Raw genomic sequence first — 17,192 nt, 5'->3', positions numbered from 1 at the left:
CGTGGACCCGTTACTAGCTCGTTTTGTTCGTTTTCCTTTCGTGTTGTAGTGATAAAGGTAGCCCATACGTAGAGAGCTGTATGGTAGCCTGTGGTAGCCTGTGTGTAGCATATTCCACTCTTCATCCCACTGTGTTGCACTTTCTAGCGAACTTTTCGGTTTTATTTTGCCCCGCCTTTGAGTGTAGCCATTTTTTAACCACATTCAGCTTTTAATAGTGGCAGTGAAGTAAAATGAGATTACTGTCACGCGAGTCGTCAGCACGGTGACCAGCTTCATTCATCGCGAGGGGTTTTATTTTGCTGAGGAGTTCTTATCATTTGGCTCTTGTAGTGTTAATGTGACTGGTGATGTTGATGCGAGCAAGTAATGATTTCCTCCCGAAGGTTATCTTTCGCAATTTCTAGAGAAGTTTTTATTGCACAGTGCACCTGTTCTTTGCAATTTTTAATATCATCTTCTGCTTACTCACGTTCCATCACTCTTTACGTTTATTAAAAAACTCTACAATAAGGATGTAGATTTTTTTTGAACTGGATAGTAAATGCACATGATTTAAAAAAAAATGATTCAAAACACGTAAAACACTGCGATAAAAAACCAGTTGATATTTTTAAATAAAAAAAAATCTACACAGCACCAGGCGTCTCCATCAGTAGTAGCTTACAGCATCCAAACATCCCTACAGTCCATTAGCGGCCCGAAATCGTTGCAGTGAAATGTTTATTTCCATTCAAAGCACGTGTGTACTGGTACGACTTTTTTATTCATTGCTCGAAATTCAGGCGAACTGTGACGGTGCAATTTATTTGCCATTCTGATGTGTCAATGCGTTCAACTATAATTAAGCCTGATTCTTTACAAACAACTGTGTGAAAATGTTGTGCCCCGGTGTGGAATGTATTTACACTATTTTGACAAGTAAAAGTAAACTTTCACACTTTTTTACGAAATGCTGCGAGTTGTTGTTATAATAAACTACTGGTATGAATGAAAAATAATGAGAGGGTTTATTGCGTTATAGAGTTTGAGGTTTGAAAATTTCTAATTTCGGTGCAAATATGTTCCAGGACCAATATGTTCGTGCTAATGAGCATTCTCACGATAGCTGTATGACGTGTTGATTTAAATTTGTGATTGATGGTTGTGGTTGTTTAACCACATTCCATTGGTGTTACATCTGGTTTGTCCGAGCGATGGTTTCGATTCATCGATCACAGGTGAATCGGACGTGTGGGTTTGAAAAAAAGATTGAATTGAAATTCGATTAATAATTATTGCGAATGTATTTTTTTCCCACTCATATGACTTTACAAAAATTCTCATTGGAAAATTCTGATCAATTGATGCGAACCATCGATGTTGCTCATTACGTTGAGGGGCTATATTGTGTTCGCTGCTCGACTTGCCTAGCAACACGACTCCGATTGACGTTATCATACAGATATTGCAATCAATCGATATCGGAAATCGACACGTCCCGTGGGAAAGCTGGTTACATTATTCAACACCCCTCACCCCCCTTCGTCTCATTCCATCGACAAAATATTGCACAGGAAAAAAAGCACCCAGCACTTTCTCTTTGTCTTACGGTTTAATGAATTATTCACGACGGCAAGTAAGGGTGCGTTCGGGCTGGGGGCAATGGTTTGGAGAAGCTTAAAGACAAACAACGGCGGCCTAGAAGCTTTCCTGCCCTGCCAACCATCATCACCAGCCTTGGTGTGTGGTGAGCTTCTTGGAAAGTTCACTTGGGTGAAGTGTCGATATGGACCATTATTTCCCCCCCATACAAGTGCGAGACCTGTTGCGCTCGTTTGTTTGCCGCAGAGGCCTTTTGTTTTTCGATCGATTTCCTGCTCCCGTATTGAAAGGCGTTGCTATTTTCGCAAAAATACATTCAATCAAAACGATTGCCGGTGTGACAAGCTGCCGATCGTGCGTCGTGCAAACATTCATGAAAACATTGAATTGCCATTTCTTTGTTGTGTGGCTTCTGATATTTTCTGACGACCGACCAGCCAACTTTTTCACCTGTTTCCTCCGGATAGAAATGGACGGCATGGGGGGAATATTGATGAGCGCTCCCGTTCGGGAACGATTTGGCAATAAGCTGTTGCTGAGTAGTGGCCACGAAATATTAATACCCACAAACTTGAGTTTATGTACAAAGCAGGAAAATAAGAGGGTGGCTCGTAATGGGTACTAGCATTTCTGTTGTTCTTTTGACCAACCGTCCACCATCGTGACGTGGTGAATGTGTGTGAGTATCGCCAGTACTTTGCATCACCGCTACGACCAGTAGAAAGAGGATACTTCACGGTGGACTTTATCGAGGCGAGAAAACGGAAAATCGTTTTTAATCCTTCTGGCCATGTTTTAATTACTACTGCCACGGCCACGGGGTCAGGGCGTATAATTAAAATTGCTTTTTTTCGCTTCCTGTGCAGCACACATTTTTTTATTTCAAGTGCTACGTAGGTGTAGAAAACAGTGTTAGAAACAAAAAATAGTAATAAAAAGAATCAAAGCCTTCAAGTAATCATTATCGGTGTTGCAGGAATATAAAATTAAAGGTATGAATTATGCAGGCATTTCTTTCTGAGAGCAATTTCTGTTTGGTACAGTAGGAATAGAAGATGAAAAAACAGAACAAAAGCCTGATGGACAGTTCCGTACACATGATCGAAAACTTTGTGTTTTGGTGATTGAACCGAATACGTTTCACACTGGCTATGGTTCAATATAGTTTCCGAACTAATCACGCTCACCATTCACACAATTTGATAGGAAATTATTTATCCCCAAGCGCTCGGATGGGGAAGTCAAAACATGTCAAACAGTTTGCCGAATGCAAGCTGTTGTCGACTGCAAAAAAGTTTTGACACTCACAGCGATGATGATCGGACCGTGAAAGTTTGCTGTGACACGCTAACGGGCGAAGCTGGAAGCGGGCGCCTGGTGGTTTGTAGATGCAGCACGAAGAATTGACATCGTGCGAAAAAGTTTGCGATATGCGGGATTCGAAGCAAGCTGTTGACTGCGTGCTAAAGAATGGGTTTCGATTAGTGTTGGAGGTGCTAGTGCTGCTGGAGCTTTTGCTAACAATTAACGTTCGCCAAACGGCGTGCACGCGTAGAGTAAGTTTTGCGTCTATTTCGCACCATCAAAACTTTAAATGATCACCCATTACGCTAGGCAAGCGACACGAATGCATTGCACATTTGGCTGTTTGTTAGCGGTTTTTTGTGTGTGTGTTTGTGCCCCAAACAGACGCAGACACACACTAGTACACATTTAGTTCGCTGGCACACTGTTGGTTTCACATCTGGCACACTCGCTTTTCCGTTTAGTACATTTTCTAACCACTCGTTTCTCTCTCTCTCTCTTTCTCTCTTCTTTCTCTTTCCTATCTTTTTCTCCTTTTGTGCTGTTTTTTTGGTCTACTAACTTCTTCTTCTTCTACGCTGTCACACGCTATACCTTCCAAAAAAACCTGGCCTTTCTACTACCTAAACATGAATCATGCCACAATTTTGCAAACGAAAACCTTTTGCAATAATAAATTCTATCTGCCCACGTTGGTTTGTCTTACCCTTTAACTACTTAAAATCCACACATTTTCCCTGTTGTGCTCTGTACGTTTTGTTTTCCTGTCTACGTGTTGATTGTGTTGTTGCTTCCTAACTCCTTCCATTCAATTGTGTTCTGTGTCATGTGGGAAACAAAAATCACTTCCTACTACACGTGTTTGGCTCAACTGATTTAAATTTTAATAAAACACGCTAAAACTCACCTCAAATAAACGTTGTGCTATCGGGGGAAAATATAAAATGTGAATCGAGCAATTAAACTTTTTTTAAATAACTAAACGTGATAAAAATGAAAATGTTTGTTGATAACTTTAAATGGTTAAAATATGGCGTTTAAAAAATGAACTTAAAACATGAAACAAAACGAATACAACCAAACAAACACACAAACACCACCAACATACTTGCCTCATCAGACACAACGAAAGCTGGGATGGGGCTTGCGGAAGATCTGCTTAGGATTGATAAATATCACCGTACCAAGGGTAAGTGTTACGATCTGATTGTTTATTTGTTGATTTTCTAACGATTTTTTTATCAATAAATTTAAAGGTATTCTTGTTAAGATATTTTAAAAGTGCTTGTATACTTCCAGCAGTTGAATATGCAATAGGTGTTTAATTAGTAAGAGACGTAGAGGTATCTTTTGTATTTTGAAATAATTTGCTTGCATGTTTGAACATTGTTGGTAATATTTATTTCTTTAAGGACTTTACTCAATTCATCATAGTTTTTTTTGTAATGCTGACGATGACTCTGTAGTCTAAAGCGAAGTAATAAAAGCCATCGCATATTCCACATATCCACCCAAAAAATCTGGGCGCCATCAACACCCCACAATGAAGCATAAATATTTCCGAAATATTTGACACCCGAATGGTTCTACAATCGGCGCAATTGCATTACCATCTAAACCATAACTAACGGCGATGGGGGTGGTGGTGAAGGTGGCCAAATTTCCCACCGGTATTGATTCAACGGGTCCGCATTCTATTTGGTCCACACTTTATGCTCATACTAAATTTAAATAACATACGATAAAATGAAGATGACGAACGACTTTTTTTGCGCTTTATGCTCTCGTCTGTCATGCCGTTTTTCCCACCTCCATTTGGGTGAGATTGTATGCCCGAAAAGCATCACCGGGCTTGATGGTGTTACATTGGAATGGAAATGAATTATGCAGAACCACCGTCCACCGGTGGACGTCGACGGGAAGCGCTCGGATGGTGGACTAGAAGCTATAAACAGTGAGCATCCACATTGATGGCATTCAGTCCCACTGAGAATGATATGAAATGTGTGTGAGTGTGAGTGTGTGTTTTTTTTGGCTTCTTCTGTTATTCCATCCCATGCCAGTCTTCCCGGTGGCATTGGATGGTCGGGCCGGTGGTCTCCCTGTGTGGCCGGTACACTCCCAGAGCTAATGACAAAATTCCCTGGAATGTTTGAAAGCTAGCCTGGAACGCGTGGAACGGGTACGGGAGATTAATAACGAATTTAGGGTACCAGCCGCATGTGCGGTAAACAAATCCAGCTCCATCTCCCGCAGGAGAGCAAGTTTTTGAGGTTTTTGAAAATGAACCGGAAGACGATGATGGGCTGCTGCGACGGATGGCGTACGGTAGAAATATGAATAAATTGTGAACTTCCGCTTCGTACGGGAGCGTTACGTACAGTGTCTCGGAGGGTGAAGGACGCTCTGCGAGGGTAGTTTTGCTGGTGTAACAGTACACGTCTAAGTAGTCGGATGAGTAGTTGGTTGAGGGTTTTGGGTAAATTATGGCCACAACTTTACGACCGTGAAGGCGTTCGACTGCGCTAGGTACTGCTGGTGGGTGGGAAATAAACGTTCGTCACGATTTTGTTTGTAGATTGTAAGTTGGAATTTGAAAGCAGAAAGCAACCAAACAACAACCGTGCTGTGCGGGCAAATGTTAAGTAATTTGTTGATTTATGCGGACGTGCGAATATCAAGTTTTCAGCGTTGGATTTTATTTTGTATTTAATTTTCTTCGCCCTGAATAGTTATAAATGGTGGTTTTAGTTTGATTTACGATTAAGCAGTTGATTTAGTTTTTGCTTTCGACTCGTCACTTTTGATGGAGGTATCCCGCGTTATCTCCTCTCTCTGGGCGAAGTGTTATATGAGTCCCTAGTTGTTGAGTGCTAATGGTCTAATGTCTGAGAATGCGGATGGTTTCGTTGTGTAGCCTAAAGATTCCATAGGAAGCAGCGATTCTACACGTAGAGCAGCCTGAGTTCCAGTAAACGGTGGGGAGTGAGACAGAGTTTTGAGTTACAGTCGGAGAATGTGATTCACTTCCGTTGGGGCGATTTGGAGCGGTTGACTGACTTAAATTAAAAAGGGGTAGGTAGACTGTGTCAAGGTCAATCGCAGTTGGAATCGCAGACGTGTAGATGAATCCTCCTATATTTTTTTGATTGATATTGTTAAGTAATTGAATAACATTTTTGGAACTATAGCATAGAAAGAAGTATTTGTAAGACGAATATTAATAAAGAAAATATTAATTAACCTAGAAATTAGGTACCGTTCTTCTTGGCCTAACGACCTCCTAAGGTTAAGCCTGCCAGTTCTGTCTTATTAGACTTAATGAAAGCAGGTAGTTGGATAGTGAGTTCTCGATATGGGATTCTTAATTCTTCCGGGAGCCATTCTTTCGTTCTTGATGCATCATAAGGGGCAATACTCCATCGTTATTTGAGTCTACCTGACCTGTTCGTGTGAATTTAATGCTGTGACTTTAAGGCCTAGGCTTTCTGATATCATTCTTATATTTCCTCTCAATTTTTGAGACTTCCGCACTCAAGACTTGCCATACTAAACTCTGAACTGCGTTGAACGGCATTGTATTCTGCCATTGAAGTGGCATTTTTTCCCCAGCCTAATCATTCAATACATTCATTCATACACTTGCCGTACGTCTCTCATTTGGCCGTGTGCTTCCCAAACCATGCCGTGGCGTTATTGACGCCAATCGATGATGTTAATTGTTTGCGTCACAAGCACGATCGCGCTATTAAAAGGTTCCGTTGTTATTGTTGTTGGCTACGCATTCTCAAAAGCCGTCCGGCGAAAGATGTGTCGTTGTGACCGACAGCAAATTTTAGAAGCGAATTGTGGTTGTGGTTTCGATGGCGATCAGCGTGGAGAGCAATGCAACGCAGCTCCAACAACGATTGAGTGCCCATCATCGTGCGATCATCATCAAACCTATACCGATGAGCATCGAGCGGTGGTTTCGGTGGGAGGCGATATTTATGTTTGTTTCGTGGGGTGTGTGTGTGTGTGTGTGAGTGCGTTTAGCTCAATGGCTTCCGAAGTGTGGATATGAGTGCATTGTCTGGGTTGTGGTAGCTGCCTGTGGTCAACTGTGGTTAAGTGCTCTTCGGGTGGTGATGGTTTAGTTGTGGTTTATGGACATTCGGTTCGGTGTGTTGGATTTGTCAGTGATGTTTGTATGAAGCCGTTAAGCCTTTAAGCAGTGATGGTGTTAATTTAGTGACGGCAAGCGTGTATTCTTTCCGTAACGCCGTCCGTACGAGTAGGGTTCAAGTGCAATTAGCGTATGGTTGTTATAGAGCGAATCAATGTGATCAGTGTGTCAAAACTATGGGCAAAATTATGCCTATAGTTGTAAAATTATATTAATTCAAATTTCAACCTTCTCTCTATTCCGTGACAAACACTCATTTATTATTCTCAATAATGTAAACATCGCCCGACTGGGTGGTTTATTTACAAACGAGCACGCTGCTCGCTAACCATACGCCACGTGCATCATCGTGAAGGGAAGTCGACGATGACGGTGTGTTCGTTCGTTCACTGGTGTCGCAAGCAAGCACACACACAGAGGCGCGCGCTTGTGTGGATCTATTAAAATTTCTAATCAATGGTTAACGATTAGTGCCGAAGCAGCTGTTTTCTTACTAGCTTGGGGTGTCGCTGTATTCGTCTAGACGAAGCAGAGACTTTCTCCCAGAGCGCTAGAGCGCCGAAACCGATCTTTATTTTTGTGTTGACTGTCGTCGTCTCGTCGACCAAAGTGTTGTCGTGGTCGAGTGTTCGATAAGAGTTTACCCGTGGGCTAATGGGCGGTTGTTGAGATTGGTTTGGCGTTAGCGAACGCTTCCTATGTTGAACAATGCAATGGCAGTGAATTAATGACGGCAGACAAAGTAACGGAACGACAGTTTTGATGAAAATTTTCCCGATAGTGGCATGGAAATTCATTTCGGTGGCGGAAATGGGCTCGTTGTACTACTGCACGGTAATTATGGGCGAGTGATATATGGTGTATGGAGATATGGATTTAAGTTTAATTAATCTTAACTGCTAACAAGACGCAAATTGGAGGCAATATAACGTTGGGAATGTAGTGGAGAATATAGGAAAATGATTGCTAAATTATTTACCTGAAACTACTTGCGAGTTTGACTACACTGGCCTGCACTGAGTGGTGTAAGTGAGGCACACGACGATACATTCGCCGGCAAGTTGTTCGATGCAAGCTCTGTTTACGCACACACACCTTTCGATGCCCAAACACACCGTACCGGTACTGAGTTTGTATCTTTATCTGGAGAAAATATTTATCAGGCTGACATACACCGCAAGATGAGTGATAACAAAGTCGTGGTAGCAGGTAGTGCCCACAGTGCCATCAGTGCCCCATCTTCCAGGAACGTGTTCAGTTACGAGCTGCACTCTGGTTCGCGTGAGATGCTTAAAAAGTTGCTTAGAAAAGTGGACGTGGATGCGAGGAAAAAAGCTATAAAAATTTGTGTATTAATTAGAGAGAGTGTTTGTGTGATCAATTTGTTTGAATTGAATATTTGTGTTGAGCTCGTGAATGCATAAAGTTCGTGAATGAATTGTTATTCTCCGCAATGTTTCGTGTTTGTGCAACAGTGAACGGTGGAAAAATGGGAAAAAAGAAGGGCCTTGAAACATCTTATAATATAAGCGCTCGTTAAATAAGACGAAAGTTTCGCAACTACTTTGCATAGCTTTTTTTTCGAGTTCGGAATAGTTTCGAAGACGAAAAGGAAAACCATCCCAACCGGGCACGTATTCAAATAATAAAAGTGATGTTTTCGATCGATTCGATACTCCCGCTTCTTTCGTACAATGTAGAGCGAAGGGATAATGTATTTATTCCAGTCCCGTCCACGTCCAAGCCTCGGTCACTATTATCCTAAGGATTATGCTTCCCTGCAACATGATAAAGCAGCTGCTGGAGAGCAACCACTGCCTGCACTTGATTGCAGTGTCGCTTCTGGTGATCTGGTTCAGTTCGGAACTTGAGAAATTCCATCAGAAAGTAATAGCGCGTCGGGAAAATTATAGTGGGTAGTGGAGGGCGGGGGGGGGGGGGTGGGAGGAAAACTTTTGCACGACCACGGCACCATGGGGCAAGCATTACCGGGTGACCGTTTCTTTAGCAACTGCTGATGGTTAGCTAACCTTGTGCCTGGTTCCTTTGCTCCCGCTATCAGTCAGCTGCCTGAGGCCATCGCTCAAGTGCAAATATTCTACCAGCCAACAAAAATAACCCGAAGCCCCGTATGATGAAAGGAATGGTCACAAACGGAAAAGAAGCTGATGTTGCCCAACCCACCATCGGGTTGATAAAATCTGTCATGATGATAAGCCACGCGAGGAGGGGCAGAAGGAAGTGCGTAAACAGTGGTGAGGGTGGATGCTACTGGAATTATGTTCATTACCGTACCCCGTGTAAACGAACCCGTGTGTACGCCAGCATGTATTTAGGGGCTGAAGTTGAGCAAATGCAAGCAATGGTCTGCTTAACCCTCCGGGGACTCCGGGTTCTAGGGCCCGGCGGCAGTTAGCAGTGTTAGCGGTCTAGTTTCGTTTCCCTCCAGATCGCTGGCGCACAAGTGCAATGGATGGTAGGAAGAGCACGGGCGAGTGAGATAGCGAGCAAGAGAGACAGAGAGGCCAATTAGAGCTAGTAAACGGTGACTGCTTGCGCCATGGGTTTCTCTCTTCGAACCGTCGTCAAGCTTTTCAACCACCTTACAGCAGCAGCAGCACCCGATACAGGGGTTCCGAGTCGCGGCCAGCTGATGATAAATTATCTCAGTAATCATCGCGCACGTGCTATCTCAGCAAATTGGGTTCTTTTTGTGCTTTGATTGAACTATTTTCCGACCGACGGGGAGGTTTATGCTTTGCATCATTAGTGGGCAACGTAGGGGGTAACCATTTTCCAGCGAAAAATAGAATGTTAAATCTGATCGTTGAGCATGCTGCTGCTGATGATGATGAAGATGATGGTGGTACACGTGTGCAGGGTAGAAGCAATTACTCATCAAAAAGGGGAAGAAGTTGGTGATGAAGTAGTGTGAGTAATATACAAATTGAACATACATTGTTCCAAGAAGTTAAGGGTTTCCTGTACATTGTTTTGAGTAACGAGTGCTTAAGATTTAAATTAGCGGTCGGATGATCTTGTTCTAGGAACATAATTGTAATGGCATTGCTCGGTGGTTTAGTGGTAGCATTGACAGTTGCTAAAACGAGACGATCATACGAACGGTATCATATCTCATCCAGACCGTCTTACCCATGTCATGGATGCCAAAAATCAATGCCAATGTTAAGGCATCCTAGATCCCTTAAATCCCGTTAACAAATTCAAATTTTATACAGTGACGGGCAAACCAGAAAACCAAATAAATTAGTTAAAGCGAGAAAAAAATAGGTTATGGTAAAAATCTGCACTAAATCGGTTGATTGTTTCAGTGAAAATTTAAAGCAGTTTTTAAAAAATTGCGGATTCATTTTATTCCGTAGGAATGGTCTGGTCATATTGGTTAAAACTTAATTATAAATAAGGCATAATTTATCCCGGGTGAGCTTGGAAACGTTAATATTGTATCTAAAAAGTGATTTAGATTAAATTTTTCCAATTCAGATGCAAGCATGAAAATATGCGAAGCCACAAAAAAAGATTGCCTGTCTTTTTTTTCGCTAACATCTTTTTAAATTTTTAAACTTTATTCTTGTCTAGCTCAGTTATCAAAAAAGTGGTTCTTTTATTTTGCCTGTCGCTGTAGCAAGGTTCGCTGTTAGAACTATGTATGGATTTATACTCGGAAGGTTTTAAATTTCCCACACACTCTTACTTTACTAACGTAAATATACATCGTGTCAGCACATGTCTAAGTTGCCAAGTTGTGAAACTGCATCTCAAATCGCTTGCAACGTAGTTCTATGCAAAACTCGCGAATGTTTGCACACGATCAGGGGTGTCAAACCTTTCTGTGCCAGAGAGATGAAATTGGTAACAATTATTCTATAGGTTCGCGTGTCAACGCCACTCTACTCCTGATTTAAAATGATAGGGACACGTTAATAAATATATCTTTAAGGGTAATTTAGATCTTTATTTTAACGTTAATTTTATCGAAAATCATTTCTCCCTGTGGGCTACCATTCTCCTGCTTACGATATCTATTTATCACCCGTCGTGCGATTGGGTTGATTTCCTCTCTCTCTCTCACACACACTCTCATCCTCCCAGCTCAAATGGGGAAGAATTTCCTGGTTTAGCAGACCAAAATTAGGACGAATTTCGTCCCGACGTCCGTGCGCTTAATGAAGTCGTAATTACGACGGGTAATGTTAAACACATCCGACCGTCCGCCGGTCGGTGCTATCTTTGGCGATAGTAGATTAAGCTCCATAGGCAGTGTCCGTCCCGGTGGATGTCCTTTTTTGTTTCTTCGTTTGGGTCGGGCAGCCTATCTAAATTGGTATCGCGTTTGGTCACGGTGCCGGGAATAATGGGAATTTGCGTTCACAGTCTCGCAACGCACCGACACGCCAGACCAAGGGGAAAGCGCATTTCCCAGCATTAAAGGACATTTACGGGGCCATGACTACGGTTCGCAAAAGGCGGCCAAGGACGAGCGTTCTGTGAGCGGTTGTATATACATGTGCGTGTGTGACTGTGTGCTGTGATTGCGAATCGTGTGGTTACAATTTTGGGGGCCAGTGCTACTACACACACACAAGCGAGTGAACACAGAAATGGAAGGCAAGCAGAAGAAAAGCTACCAGCCGACGAACGATCCGACCCATGCGTCCCTGTTGCCGGTGTTGCGCGAAAAGCTTCGCACACTGCAATCATCGGATCCGGCGGCAACGCCACCGCTCTCGCCTTCGCCACCACCGCCATCCCTTTACTTCGAAAGCTCGTCCATCTCGTCGCGTTCGTCGATTGTGGAACCGTTCGATCTGAACGTGGCCTCGCTGTACCAGGTTTTCCACGTGAAGGTAAAGAACGGGTCAGGGGTTTTTGTGGTGTGGGGGAAGTGGATGATGTAAATGGGGATGTTAATGAAAGAAGTGAAGAAAAATCGAGGAAAAATACGGTAACAAATGACAGTGCAGGACCGTGTGTACCGTACTGGTGGGATGTAAGTGATTTTTTTCTTTGTGTGGAGTAGCTCGCCAGGGATGATTTCATTCAATATTCACTTTAATTTTCATGAACTGTTTGCATATTCGTGCTTTCATTGGCGTGTGCCAGTGGCAGGAGTAGCTGCTTCGTGATGGTATGTCGGTGGCTTACCTTTACGCTAAATAAATAGTTCCGTTCCAACTTGAAAGTACAAATAGAAGGAGGGAAAAAAGGAAAAATCAACAACGAAGCTAAATTTGGGGGACGATAAAAGAATTTGATGAAAATATTTTCCCTCTTGCAATGCAAATGGTTAGACTTGAGAGACATTTTTATTGTGATGAGAACTTCGGTGGCTGGACTGGGTATCGAATTCTGTCGAGACCTCACCTGCTAGTAGTATCAAATCATAAGAAGATGAACTAAGTTTGAATTGCTCAATCTTGCATTGTGTACTGGACTCTGTCCAATCAAAACAGAACTAATCGAATTAGGTTAGTAAACAAAAAAAAAATGTAGTAAAAGCCGTGAGAGTCCTTCTTAATCAATTTGAAAGCCAAGAGATTTGAACCACGACTACAGGTGTCGATCGTGAAAAACGGACATTGGAAAATTGATTAAAAAATCGGGGGAAAAATACTGGAGCGGGTGTCAACCGACAAAGCAATGGATCAACACAATCGTATTTTTAGCCTTCACCATCCAGTTCCCAACACGTCCCGGGAACCTCAAAACTGGATGGGTAACCAACCATTGTACGATGATTGTTATTGTGAGCGTTATGTACTAGCCAACACAGAGCGCTGTTGATGACGAGAAACGAAAGTAACGACACTCACTCCCTGCTTTTCGTGTTGTGTTCGATGGTATTTTTCGTTTTAAACTGTACAATGTATGTGTGTGTTTGTGGACGGGGGAAAATTTGAATAGCTTTTTTCCCCAATATTCTCACCCAACGTGTCAGGTAGATGTTAGTCCGTCGTCCCACTGTCGGTAGTTGATTCAATCAACGATAAATACACTCCGGTGGCAACATAATTTCATTTTATATTTGTCAGATTTCTTTCGATTTGGTTCGGGCCGTTCGAGCTGTGCGCATTCTCTGCCACATTATGACATGGCTCTTTTTTAAGGGATTCTGTTTGTCGGGAATCGCGGTGGGTGAGCGCATGTGGGCCGGAGTGTGAAGTCAATTTGGCAAAACATAATCCCGTAATATGGTTTGATCGTGGCTGTTAACGGTTGCTTTACACGATTTGTGTAATTCCTGGTAAAACATGTCGCTTTGTGTATGGGTTTTGGGCTGTTGTTTTGATGGTTGAGTGTTGATTTTCATTGGAAGTTGTCAATTGATATCGATGATATTATTTGACTCATGACTCATGGATTCAAATGAAATAATTTGAATTATTTTTAAACCTCTTCAGTATTTTCTTAGGCTTAAAATATAAAAGTTTAAAAGTTTTCTAAGTCTTTTGCCAAGTATACCAAAATTTAACATAATTTAATACAAATTAGTATATATTAGGCTTTTTTTCTCTAAAAAATATTTAAATTTTTGAATTAAATAAATTAGTTTAAGATTCAATTTTTGTTGTACATCACCAGTTGCTTCTTTTAATGTGTAATTATCGTCTTATATCTAAATGTAATGTTAGCAATGTTTAAATGTTATCCCCGCATGATTTAAATGTTATTCTTCAGCTTAAAGTCGTTCCCCAAGCCACAGTATCAATCTAAAAGTGTTGCACTGCGTTTGTTCTGTCTGTTATCTGGTCTATTCACTACTATTGGCTTACATTTGTACCATTCCATACATTGGCACTGAAAAGCGTAAGTGGGATCGCACAATAAAAAGGTAAATTGATTAGCTAGTTTCTTGTTGCAAATTTTTATCCCTTTCCTTTTCAATTTAAATTAATTTTAAAAATGCATTGACATATTAAGTTTGTTTGCGTTTGATCGATTTATTTTACGACACAATGCAATGCTGTTCACAAGTTTTCTTCATAAGACAAAGAAGGAATCTCACTAGGTTTTTTGTATGAAGAGTGAAGGTATTTGACTACAATGTCCAATAAAAGTTTGCTTACAATGTCACCATAGTAATGCATTCTTGCACAGCAATATCATCAATCAAAAGTGAAATAAAAATCCTCCCTTGATGTACGATGTCAGAAAGAAAACAGGCCAAACCATTGGAAAAACACACTTCGGCACATCAGTAGCATTCGCAAGGATTCACTTCTTCAAGCACGCCATCACGTAGCCCACACGGGGCAGGTCTGTTGTTTGTCTGCTCCCCATCTGCTTCCGGGTTTTCGGTAACGCAGCAAACGAAACATCGGCAAGCATTTTATGCACTTCTGCTACTGCACCGGTTAACGAAAAGCACCATGCACCATGATGGTTTTGAGTATGGCAAAATAAAAGCCATATATTATGCAGTGCACTTAACCGCCAACCGGGAAAGGATCGCACCAGCTTCGTGCTCACGCCTCGCATCACTTTCCGCGCAGAACGCACGCACTGCAGAATCGTGAAGGAGCAGATGCACCAGATACCAGATACAGTTAATGGCACCCTGATGGTGCTGCTGCTGCTGCTGCTGCTCAACTCGGATCGGAAGAATGTCTCGTCTGACCTGTATTCGTTCAGCCGGGAAGGCATGTGTTATGTTGTAATTGAATAAGTTTCATCAAAACGAATCAAACATGCGATTTGCGCATGCAGAGACACACTCACCTGAGGTTGTCCGACCAGTGGTTGTCCCCGGTAACGTGTACTGCTGAGCCAGCTTTCCGGGAAGGGCACGTACGAATGGTGAGCATCTCACCCACCCGGACTTACTATCGCTAACGAGTGTGTCCTGCAGCATGTGTGTCGCTGAAAGTGTGTGTAAATAGGCACGTTCGAGAGGCAGCTGCATACTGATGATAAACGGTTGCTACGTAGCATCGCCGCATGCAGTAATTGTAGAAGAGATTCAATTAAGGTTGCCCTGTCCTTGGCGCTGGAGCTTTCCGTAGGATCGAGTAGCCTTGAGAAACGAGTGTGATAACAGTTGAAGCTGGGAAAATGAAAAACAACGAGGCACTGAAAGGGGAAACGATTGCTATTTACCATGTTTTAGTCTCTTTGCACTAGAATTAGGCTGCTTCTGGAGTAGATGATTAGTACAAGAATGATTAGACAAAGTTCAGATAATGATGAAATGTTATCTTCCTGAAAAATATGAAAAAATATCTAAAGTTTTCAGGAAAATTCTACTTGTACAAATAAATTGTCTCATATTATGTCACATTTTTCAGAAGAAATTATAGCTTTTTCACCCTTCTTAGGGCAGTTGAAACCTTCCAAGGGTAATCTAAACCTATGCGTATATAATTTTTCTAACGTCAAGGTGTTTTTCTCGCTTTATTTCTCTTTCGATGCGGATGTCTTCTGCTGATCACCATACGACGGTTGAACGGACGTTGGGTTACCGTAGCGCACCGCACGCAGCTGGATCGAGGCAAATTTTCAAAAACGGGAGTGCATCAAATTCATACCAAGCCCTAGAAATGAAGACATGTAAGTACATATTTATCACACATAAAAGAGATTTATTGTAATAAAAATTTGATTTATATTAAATAAGTTAAAGTTAAATGATAGTTATGAAGAAATCTTCTCAGAGAGATCAGATCCAACGTTCAAATGAAATTCACAAATTTAATCACACCAGCCAATTCGTTTGCCCAACGGCGAATAAAAAGTCTGCCCAATTATTGTATGCTGTCCATTAGATCGGTGCAATCAGCCAGGAATTATAGAATTTATTTGCCAAAAACCGCTTCACCGTACGTGCCGTGCAAAAGGTAGTCCGTTTCAGAAACGGTGTACGGAAGGCAAGTGCACTGACGCTACTGACGCTAGTTGGAGTAATGCGGCAGGCGAGGTTTTTTTTACGAGTTTGACCTACTTACGCGACGGGCAGCGTTTGGCGTTTGGCTGGGCCTCGTGGGTGACCCAGAGCTGTGAGTCGCGTGACCTCGGCCTGTTCTCGACTGCTGACTCAACGTCCTGGCACAGCAGCGCAAGGTCGGTTATTGCAAAATCGATAATTTTTGCCGGGAAAAACCACCCACCCAGCAGCGAAGCAGCAGGGGTTGTTGCTGTGAACGGTGCGCTACCAGCAGGGGAGTAGCAGCAGCAGTAAGTGCATTTCGGGGTAGGATTTGTTCCAATCGGTTGAATAAGCTGTCGGAAGGGAAAGAAAAGAACCATGGTAGGACAGTAATTTTCGTGTTTTAATTATGGTACGGTTTATGCGTCATAAAGATTGCAACTGGATTGCTTTCAGTACTGCCGTTCGGAAAAGGAGATAAGATTGAATGGTTAAGGTGCTTGTCGGTTTTACGAGTGTGAGAAAGAGAGTTTTTTTTCTGTTTCCGTCTGGCGATCTTTCCAATTGCTTTATATTTTCCCAACATCAAAAGCGCCAGGTTGTCGAACGGTTCAAATACGAAAAAAAGGAAAATAAATTACGGAACGGAATTTCCCTTGAGTAAGTAATCATTTCCCAATAAACCGTCCACCATCGTTGTATCGCTCTTACCTTTCGGACTTTGGAATTGAATCAGCACGATTATCATCGGTAATAAATGGCGTGAAATATAGCACCCCGGGGAAAATATGTGCGGCCGTCAATGATTGCCCATTAGCCAGGTCGGGATGGTGCAATATACGTTCCGAGAGGACGACCGACAAAATTGAAATAGGACGTCCTGCGTCCAAAAAACTGTAAAGTTGGCTTTTTTAGTCAGCCGTTTTGACAAACAAAAGTGACCGTACGCTTACAGAGTGGTTGAGCAATTGATGGATGATTTGAAACGCTGCACGGTTTCAACACTGCAGCAGAGTCGATGAAGGGTATTAAAAGGCATTCCCAGGGGAATATTATCTCGGCTGAGCTTTTGCCTTTTACGTGATGGTTTGCCACTTTATCATGCGCCTTTTAGAAGAGAGTGAGCTATTTATCGACTACGAGCCCCCGGGAGAGAAGTACGCAAGCATCGTTTGACCGTTGGTAAGGATAATGGAGACGCCTGGTGCCTTGTAGATTGTACGGCGGATGGAAATGTGTGGATAAATGTAAAGT

At 42.3% G+C, this 17,192-nt stretch overlaps 1 protein-coding gene across 29 annotated transcripts in view; it reads left to right on the top strand.

The window, feature by feature from the left end:
* Nucleotides 1-17,192, top strand: part of LOC118509915 (transient receptor potential cation channel trpm) — a 66,838-nt gene that overhangs the window by 19,352 nt on the left and 30,294 nt on the right. For 14 of the 29 annotated variants that reach the window (XM_036051212.1, XM_036051219.1, XM_036051210.1 and 11 more), the window contains 2 exons: nt 4,010-4,078; nt 15,540-15,622. In XM_036051212.1, coding sequence (XP_035907105.1) covers nt 4,010-4,078; nt 15,540-15,622 — 152 coding nt within the window. Of the gene's footprint in view, nt 1-3; nt 3,141-4,009; nt 4,079-6,944; nt 7,889-7,908; nt 8,480-9,009; nt 11,923-15,539; nt 15,623-17,192 lie in introns of those variants that run through there. The other 15 variants (XM_036051196.1, XM_036051204.1, XM_036051201.1 and 12 more) reach the window with 10 other exon arrangements.

The sequence above is a fragment of the Anopheles stephensi genome, chromosome 3, assembly GCF_013141755.1.
Source record: "Anopheles stephensi strain Indian chromosome 3, UCI_ANSTEP_V1.0, whole genome shotgun sequence".
In the NCBI taxonomy this organism is placed as follows: domain Eukaryota; kingdom Metazoa; phylum Arthropoda; class Insecta; order Diptera; family Culicidae; genus Anopheles; species Anopheles stephensi.
Note: the sequence above shows the minus strand (reverse complement) of the source record. Positions and strands in the feature narration are given on the sequence as shown.